At 33.7% G+C, this 10,205-nt stretch overlaps 1 protein-coding gene across 3 annotated transcripts; it reads right to left on the bottom strand.

Annotated features, from left to right (window-relative positions):
• Window positions 1-3,458: 3,458 nt before the first annotated feature.
• Window positions 3,459-7,707, bottom strand: LOC136064245 (G-type lectin S-receptor-like serine/threonine-protein kinase RKS1). Of its 3 annotated transcripts, none has more exons than XM_065765770.1 (7): window positions 5,534-7,707; window positions 5,272-5,409; window positions 4,898-5,049; window positions 4,526-4,736; window positions 4,142-4,379; window positions 3,881-4,031; window positions 3,459-3,800 (listed from the first exon to the last, which is right to left on the bottom strand). In XM_065765770.1, the coding sequence occupies exons 1-7, from the start codon at window positions 6,792-6,794 to the stop codon at window positions 3,501-3,503; spliced, it is 2,451 nt and encodes an 816-aa protein (XP_065621842.1). In that variant the 5' UTR covers window positions 6,795-7,707; the 3' UTR covers window positions 3,459-3,500. The 3 variants fall into 3 exon arrangements, with proteins under 3 accessions (XP_065621842.1, XP_065621841.1, XP_065621843.1); XM_065765769.1 differs by having other exon boundaries at window positions 4,898-5,094; XM_065765771.1 differs by lacking the exon at window positions 3,881-4,031 and having other exon boundaries at window positions 3,712-3,800; window positions 4,898-5,094.
• Between the last annotated feature and the right edge of the window lie 2,498 nt (window positions 7,708-10,205).

Raw genomic sequence — 10,205 nt, forward strand, 5'->3', positions numbered from 1 at the left:
TGTTATTAGTGGACAAAAAGGTAATTATAGTGATATGTTTAAATTATAACTGATAACAACTTACCAACTATAACTTGTTGTGAAGACGTTGTAGGCGTAGCATTTCTAAAATTATTTTTCATCTTTCTATCTCTAAAAATATACAATTCTATTATTTTTGGGTGTATTTGATTGGTACTTATCAATTTTAAGGTGGTTCATATTCCTCTAAATTATGTTATAGTGCATTATGTTTTCTTAATTTTTTTTCTTTACAACTAAACTTTTTAAGTTTCAAATTTTTTATTCAAAATTCTCATTCTCTTAAAAGATATTATCATGATAATCAAAACTTATCACAAAAATACCTTCGATATTAGTCAAATAATCGATAGGCACATTCAAATACATAGCCAAGACTGTGTTTTGATATAAATTCAAATTCTCACTTTCAAAATAACTAAGTATTAGCTTGAACAAAAATTAAATCAAAACAATAAGGAGGGAGAGGACTTGTGATAGGAAACTCAATTCAATTCAATTAGTCTTCTTCCTATTTTATATATCCAAATTCAATTTCTTCATATAGCCAAGCATACATCTTTGTAGAATTTCTCACATCCAATTAGTCTTCATGGATTTTTAAGATTTGTCTAAACTTGGATAATCTTTTACCTTAGTCTTTTTTTCGGTTGTCTATTGCTACCTTATATAGTTTTAAACGTGTCCTTAGATTTAATTTTCTTTCCATTGACATCAAATTCTACAGTTTTGGTAGAGTCTTGCAGCAAAGGCATCCCATAATAATTATCTAAACTAGTTGCGGATCCAGCGCATTGCGCGTAATAATATTTTAGGGTAGTCTCATTAAATTTATTTTTGCAGTTTGGACTAATTTAATAAATAGTAATGTATTTCATAATCATATTTTCATTTGTTATAGTGATAATCACAAATGTAATATATAATTTTTGTCATACTAAAATGAAAATAAGAGGAAACTTCACACATATATACACTTAGATTATAATTCTATCTTGTATAAAAAAAAAAAAAAAAAAAAGTAACTAAAATTTGGACATTACTTTTGATACGTTTCTTGGTGTTTTTGATTGTATGGTAGAAAAATTGGGTTTCAAAAAGTTTTTTTAGAACTAAAAAGTAATGTCCAAATTTTAGTTACTTTTTTTTTTTTTTTTTTTTTNATTTAACCGAATTTTCAAGATACTATAGCAAGGTTTATGCTTTTACAGGAACTTGGAACCAAAATCAAAGATAGAAATACTCAAGGACAGTGAGTCCGTTAATGAATTGATAAAATCATTTGTTTTGGGTTTATATGTGACAGAATTCCACTTCACATTTGTACTGCTACTTATATTTGAATGACCCCCATGGAGGTACAATGATTTTAACTTGTTTAAATTTCTTAAATAAAAGAAAAGACACAAAGAAGCAGTTTGTGAACAAGAAGGAAGAATCAATTCTCTACCTAATAGTTTGCCTAGCTTGCTACTTAATGGTACAATTAGGCCTCATTTTCGTTTGCACTTGACATAACAGTCTCGGCCACCTTTGACGATATAGTCAATTGTGTTGGTTTAGCTACTCCAGACATGCTGTCATAAGTACCTGTTTAAACTATTCAATAAAGGACAAGAGTCAAGGAAGCAAGAGCATCCACAACAGTGGAGCTAAAAATTTAGCTATTTGGCACCATAAAAAGTTATTTTATCTATTTTACTTACACACATGTTGCAACAGTAAATCTATTTTAGCTTTCAACATAATAAAATAATATAAATATCACAATAAAATAAGATATCTATTACAATAAAATAATATATCTACTACACACAACCATCACAGTCACACACACAATCGGGTTGGGAATAACAAATTATATATATTTTTTAGCTCTAAGCTACAGTGCACATCATCTATCTATGGATGTGTACTGTAGTAATGAAGTTAAAAAAAAAAAAGCTTTAACTCCACTGCTGTATGGTTATTTTTGTATTTTGGTGAAGTTAAAATAGTTATATAGTTTTTTAGCTCCACTGCTACAAGTGCTCGCATAATATATCACAACCACAGAGCTCCCAAGTATAACCCTTTTGATTGCTTTTCTTCAACTTAATTTTGTTTCAATGGCTCCTAACTCTCTGAGTTTGCTTACCACATACTTGATGTTAGGTTCTAAGACTTTAGGAACTTAATGTATTAGAGTTTCAATGTGTAATATTGACAAACCATGATCAAAGCTTAGAATCTAGTTTTAGGCTACTTAAAGTGTGTTTATGTGTAAAGTTAGAATCGAGTAATTGTAGGAAATTACAATTCAATTTTTGCAAGACTCGATCGATTGAAAATTAGACTTGATTAATCGAAACTCGTGCAGATTATTTTTTCTGCAGAATTTCCAACTCAGCTCAAGCCCATATGACGTGTAGGGTTTATGTTTTGCTTCGATATGCTGTGTGTGTGAATCTTTTGTGAGATCTAGAGGTGTTTACTTTCATACACACTTAGAGTTATCAAGATCAAGATTGATGTCAAGAGCTTGGTGATCTCTTCAGTTGCTGTTTCAAGAGCTTAAAGAATATCACAAGGAGGAGAACTTGTGGTTGCTGTGGATCAGAGAAAGAAGCTGTCACGTCATCGTGGTAGTAGGTTTTCTACACGAGAATAGCAATAGGATGTTAGTGGTCTAAGTTCTATTGTAAAACTTCAATTATTTTATAATGGATCTGTTTTACCTTGAGAATAGCTAGGTTAAATCCTCCCTAGATTTTTCATCGGTTTAGTTTTTCTAGGTTATCATATTGTGTGTTCTTTATATTTACGCATTGCTTTACATGATATGATTTGATTGTGTTAACTTAGATTTGATTAATTTATCTAAGTAATCACTTAGCTAAATAACTAAGTTAAACAACTTGTGTTTTAAGGGGTCTAAAAATGTACACTTGAACCTATGAGATCTAAACAAAAAAGGCACATTTTTTTCAATACAAAATCCTAGTACATATTATATATGCAAATGGCATAATTCAAGAGGGTTAGAGCATCCGTAGCAGATGTTCTAAAAATTATGTCATTTTACCACACCAAAGGCTTACTTTATTATTTTACCACATCATTTTACAACATCTCATTTATCAGATGTTTTATAATTCAATTCTATACATTAAAATAATATTTACTACACATTAAAATAATATTTATTACAACTCATCAACACAATCTACACATTAAAAGAAAAAAAATTTTGCCACATGTATTCCGTACTGTGGCAAATTTGCCACGGTACTGTTCAATGTTGCAAAAAAAATAATATATGCCACTTCTACTAAATAGGCTAAAATTGGGTTTGGTGTGGGATATGTGCCAAATATTTAACATTTGGCACATATCCCACATCTAGTGTGGATGCTCTAATAGGCAATAGTGTGCTGTTAAAAAAAAAGAAAGAAAAATATACAAAGGATGTCTCATTGTTTAAACTAGAATCATTACATTTATCTAGCTTCAAACTTAGTTATTGTCACTTCATTTATAGAACAAGAAGCTCCTGTGACTGAATCCAATTTTTCGGAAGGTCTTCTAAAAATGAAAGCAGGTTGTTTAGGAGAAGGAAAAGTTCTTTCACTACTCAGCATAAGATGAACTGCCAACATTGTTGGTCGATCCACTACTTCTTCTTGTACACATAACAGCCCAACTTGAATGCATCTCAAGACTTCTTCAAAAACACATGACTCCTTTATCGATGAATCAACTATATCCAAAGCTCTATCTTCTTTCCATAGTTCCCAGACCTGTGTGGTTGGTAGTATTATCTATAAAAAGTGGTACTGTAAATGCATATTGTAAAAGATTGTTGTTTTCTGTTACTTACATGCCCTATTAAAGTTAGGGAAGGGTGCTCCTGATAAGAATCACTATTCTTCTTGCCACTTACAATCTCCAATAAGATGACCCCTAAACTAAAGACATCTGATTTTGTTGAAAACTTTCCAAATACTACATACTCTGGTGACATATAACCACTGCAGGTAACCAGTATCAAAAGTAATCTTAAAATTTGCATAATGTTTTATTTTATTTGTATGCGTGCAATTCTAGTGTGTGTCTATGCTTATGCATGTTTTATACTTACTATGTTCCGACAACTCTGTTTGTCTTGTCTTGAGTTTGGCCCTCTTTGAATATACGAGCCATGCCAAAATCTGAAATCTTGGGATTCATCTCAGCATCTAGTAGGACATTGCTGGTTTTAAGATCCCTATGGATAATCTTCAATCTTGAGTCTTGATGAAGATACAAAATCCCTCGAGCAATCCCAATGATGATTTCAAAGCGTTTACTCCAATTTAGGAATGAGCTTCTTGTATGATCTACAATAAATTTGTTCAAGTATACTCAAAATGTGATGTAATAGTGCTGAAATATGTGGTTTTAGGTACTTCAAATATATTCTTTTTTGCACATATATGATAAAGGCACATCATGAAGGCCATATATTTTTAGAAAGAAGACATACCAAAAATAAAAGAGTCTAAACTTTTGTTGGGCATGTATTCATAAATAAGCATCTTTTCTTCTTCCTGAATGCAACAACCTAACAGTTTGACAAGATTCCTGTGTTGAAGTTTTGCAATCAACATAACTTCATTTTTGAATTCTTCTATTCCTTGTCTAGAACCCTTGGATAGCCTTTTTACAGCTATTTGTTGTCCATTAGATAATAGACCCTGAAATCATGACTCAAACTTAAGCTTACTCATGATTGTTATTTTGAAGCAACAAAGCTCTATCCACTTCTTCAATAATTTTGGTCCTGCCTTACAGTAATGGAATATTAAAAGATAAAAATGTGCAAGATATCAACTATGTCTATGAATTGTAATTGTACCTTATATACAGAGCCAAAACCACCTTGCCCAAGTTTGTTGGTAGGAGAAAAATTTTCTGTGGCAGCAACTATGCAACTTAGATTGAAAATCAGTAAATCTGGATGTGTACCACTGTCCTTGAGCTCATTCCCCTCAAAAGAGCCTTCGGTACCTGTAAAATTTAATGATTGATTGTGCACTTTTCTCTTCATTGTCCCTAAACATAATTGAGAGACATTGCTTAATATGACTTTGTAATTGAGGATCTATATAATATAGTTCACATCATGTGGAGGACTAATCCAAATGACTCCTGATATATGGAACATTTTGTCATAGCTGAGCGGAACACATGTATATGTGAACAATACAAAGCACAAGTGATTTTGTTTACCCTTTGTTTTTTTCTTCTTCATTAGCCAAATATAGGCTAATAAGGATACCAGAAACATTGGCACAGCAATAGACACTAATCCTATAGCCAGCTTCCTCTTCTTGCTAAGAGAACGTTTGGATTTCCTTATATACTTAGCTGAAGGGAAAAAAAGAAAAAAAGAAAAAAAGGAAAGAAAGAAAGAAAGTATGAAGAAAACGTGATTCAGAAATTGAAAAAGAGAGAATGAAACTTATAAGAAAATGCAAGCGAGGAATGCTACCTAACTCAGTTGCATCCACACGAACATTTAGTTCCTGCCCTACATCTGTATACTGTAAAATGTCGATTAATTCACCATACCATGCCAAGCATCCGGTTCCCTTCCCATCTGTATACATGCTGGTAAAAGCAGTGCAAGAGCAATTCGTCAAGCATGCCTGCTGGCACTCGGAGCTACTCATAGTCATGCCTATAAAAACTGCATCAATTGATGAATCGGGAGGTTTCAAATGCTCCAATTTAACAAACCCTTCTCCATTTTTACACATAGACAACCCCGAGTTCTTCCTCACACAACCCTTAGAACCATCTCTGAGATACCAATCCCTTGGAGACTTAGGCTCATACCCTGGCAGACACATGCACTCAAACCTATTAATATTATCAGGATTGCATTTACCATATGAACCACAATGCCCATACTTGTCACACTGATATTTAGGTGTTGACCATTGTTCCTTCCACTGATGAACACCATCATCCCACATAAGTTTCTGAAGCAATCCAGTGTTGTCCAACACTACTCTTGTCATGATGGAACGGTCATCATCAGAGTAGTAGGAAGATATTTCATCTTGGTTGTTGACAAAAAAAAACTTTTGACCTGATGAGCTTGTTGCAATGGATACATTATTCCCTGGTGAAAGAGAAGCTCTCCGATATGGGGTTGAACCGTTGTACAAAAACAGTTGTGGAGAGCCATTAGGATTCATCTTATGGCTATAGTTTCCAGTTCCAGGGTCATCTTTTGACTTCCAAGATGTTAGGAACATGTTAATCCCAGTTCTAAGATTAAAGCCAAGCTTCATGTTTGGAAGCTGAGTATCTGTAGGATAGTCAAAGCTTTGCCACACCTTTTTGTTATTGTCCTGGACTATGACCAAGTTTCCTGAATCATGAAGCTGAGCTACCGAGGAGGTTGTCACTTGGTCTTGGACAGAAATATTTGTAGACCAAAGTAGAGGGCTATTACTGTCATGGAGGACAAGATCTCCATATTGGTTGATTGAGAGAACTCCAGAAGAATCAATAATAGGATGGTTCCTATTTGCAACCCACACAACAGTTTGTGGTGTCACTTTGACATACCAAATGCCAAGATACTTGTAGCTAGAGTTGCCAGGGCTGAAGAAGCCTAAGGCAAAATTGTTGCCTTTGGAAATCAAAGATTGGCCATCCTTGATGGATTGGTTTGTTGTTAAGGTGTCCAGGGAAGTGCAAAATTTGAAGAAGAGAATGATTAGAATCAAAGACTTGAACATTTTTTTTTTCAGCACATCCTTGTTTGTGCAAATGGTTTCTTAACATGGAACACTTTTTATTTTTATTTTTATTTTTTGTGCATATGGACTGAGAATTCTCTAGTCGTCAATTTTTCAGCAAAGGCTTTTGTTGACTATCATAACTATTATTTAATACATTTTGAATATCATTTTTTTTTTAAGTTTGGATAAATTCCAGTAAAGTTAGGCTAATACCAACTAGGTCATAAACTTTTCAAAAATGACATCTTGGTCCCTAAACGCTGTTAGGGACCGTTACTTTACTGTCAGCCTTTCTTCTGTCTCAGAATGTTTATGTTCAATTCTAATATCTCGAGTCTTGAGTTCTATTCAAAGTGAATATACAAATATATACGCTTAGCCATATAAAACCTTAAACCCCCAAAAATCATTGATCACAAAGCATACAAACATATCCATAATCATTCATACTCCAACAAAAATACTATATTAGACCAATTTTCAGACAAAATCTAAATAAAAAAAAATACCCACAGATTCACAGATGACCATATCCAAACCCCACCTTTCAAACCCAAATCAAAAATCACCAAATCTTGTCACCCAAAAAAAAAAAAAAAACCCAATCCCTAAACCAACCAAGACCTGAACCAACAAAGGAGGAGGAGAACGATCGGTGGCGTTTCCGGTGTGATTCGTTACCTGTGGTAGTTGCAGAGGTCGTGGGTCTCGTTCCCTTGACGTTTGGCACACGAACCTAGACTCAAACCCAAATCCAAACAGAAGCACAAATTCAAACTCTTTCTTCCATGGCTGTGGAGCACCAAAGCTAGTGTCCGTAGCACCCGATCGGAGCCTTCAGCGAGGAACCAGCAGCAGCGGTTGTGAGGAAAAGCTTGAAAATTCCTAGACAACTGTTTTCATGGCACTGATTCGACTAAAACGTTGTGTCCCATACAAATAAAGCCAAGACCGATAGTCTGTTGAACTAGGCCCCTGTGTGCCACAATATTCAACCTGCTCGACGCATCCAGCTATCGGAGCTGATCACGAGTACATCAAGTTGCACTAAAGTAAAAACTAAAAAGGATAAATTTTAATAACTATACTGAAGTTTGAGCTAATACCAATAAGCTCTAAAATTTTCAAAAATAACCAAATTGGTCCTGAATACAATTGACCCTAAACGGCGTTTAGGCCCGTTACTCATTCTCAGCTTCTCCTCTCAAACCCTGTCTTCTCTCTTTCTCAAACGCTTTCTATTCTCTCCCTCTCATACTCTCTCTCTTCTCTCCTTACCCACAACGGCAAAACTATCATCTTGCTCTCTCTCTCTTCGAATCAGTGCCATGAAAACAGTTTTCTAGGAATTTTCAAGCTTTTCCTCACAACCGCTGCTGCTGGTTCCTCGCTGAAGGCTCCGATCGGGTGCTACGGACACTAGCTTTGGTGCTCCACAGCCATGGAAGAAAGAGTTTGAATTTGTGCTTCTGTTTGGATTTGGGTTTGAGTCTAGGTTCGTGTGCCAAACGTCAAGGGAACGAGACCCACGACCTCTGCAACTACCACAGGTAACGAATCACACCGGAAACGCCACCGATCGTTCTCCTCCTCCTTTGTTGGTTCAGGTCTTGGTTGGTTTAGGGATTGGGNATTACACCTCGGGCTAATACTAACTAGGTCCCAAACTTTTTCAAAAATTACCATCTTGGTCACTAATCTCAATTTGGTCCCTAAACGCTGCTAGGGACCGTTACTTTACTCTCAGCCTTTCTTCTCTCTCAGAATGTTTATGTTCAATTCTAATATCTCTTTGAGTCTTGAGTTCCATTCAAAGTGATTATACAAATATATACATATTGGGTTTGTACCATTACTCAAAAAGTGTTATGGAGGCAGGGCTACCCATCCTGCCTTGAGTTAGTAATGTGTTTTTAAAATGATGATTGATACAGTTGGGCCTTGCTAAGGACTGAAATAGAAGCTAGTGGTGATACACGGGCGTTAGTCATGTACTAAACTTTTTTATTTTTTATTTTATTTATTTTGGCCTAAGTTTTAGAGTACCACGTCCTCGGGGTGTTGCATTGCATAGGCACTCACCTTATTGAGGAGTAATTATCACTTGTTTTAGATACATGCAGCTAGCGCTCTCTTCCAACAAATGGGTCCCATAGATCATGGGAGCCTCTTATTGTGAATGTTGGGCGCCATGTTCAATTGCTCTCAATAATTGAAATTGAGAATTGAAAAAAACAACTTTCAATCTCTGAATAAATTAGAAGTAAATAAGGAAAAGTTAAAAATTGTAGAAGTAAAAATATTTTGTGAGATGAATGAGAGCAATTTGATCAAGGGCAATACCCTAGATTGCTATATATGATATATTTGTATCTCAATCCACATATATGATATATCTGTAACAAGAGATAGCATCTCGTTGAGGAGAGGCATAAGTATTGTACGAACCAAATGGTTTAGTGGCTGTCTTGTAGAATAACATTGATGGGCCTAATTGGTAAATGAATTGATAAAATCATTTGCTTTAGGTTGCTCTAATTATTTTTGTTTTTTTGGAGAGAATTTCAACCTATAGTGTCTGTTCTTGAAGATAGTTTTTTTATCATTTGACTAAGACACCAATTTATTTTTGGTTGATCTAAGTTTAATGCATGAAGTTAGGATTTATATTCCATAAACTTCTAATTCATGAATGTACTGCAACATATATTGAATGACAGAAAAGGTTTGTTTCAAAATTTCAAATTCAAATATGCTTGGATTAATTTTGCTCCAACCCATAATATGGTGATTAAAAAGATACTTCATGTATAGTTTTAATTACATGATTTTTTTAATAAACTAGTTGCAGACCCATGCGAAATGTGGGAATAAATAATTATTTTTTAGTTACAGTATAATACATAATTTGTTCTCTAAATTTTGTGGAAAATAATTTGTCTTCCAAAAATTTAAAAAATTTCTAAAATTATTTTTCATTTATCTATCTCAAAAAATATATCATAATTTTATGGTTTGGATTTGTTTGATTGATATTATTCATTTTTTAGGTGGTCTATATTTTACTAAATTATGTTATTTTGCACTATATTTTCCTAATTTTTTTCCTATACAACTAAATTATTTAAGTTTCAAATATATTATTCAAAATTTTCATTCTCCTAAAAGAGGATCATATTTATAATTTTTCTTATTGTAGGAGTAGTTTCAAACTATTGATTGGGCATTGTTTACTAATATGGATACATGAGATTTGAATTGCATATTTCTCAGACATTCCTAAGAGACTATACCATATTATAAATTTAATATTTAAAATAATATGTAGAAAAAAGTATACTTTATGTCTAAAATTGAGCACTTTACCTATCAAAATGAAAGAAATAATTTGTATAACAACATAAAGAG

The sequence above is a fragment of the Quercus suber genome, unplaced genomic scaffold (genome assembly GCF_002906115.3).
Source record: "Quercus suber isolate HL8 unplaced genomic scaffold, Cork oak 2.0 scaffold_651, whole genome shotgun sequence".
NCBI lineage: Eukaryota > Viridiplantae > Streptophyta > Magnoliopsida > Fagales > Fagaceae > Quercus > Quercus suber.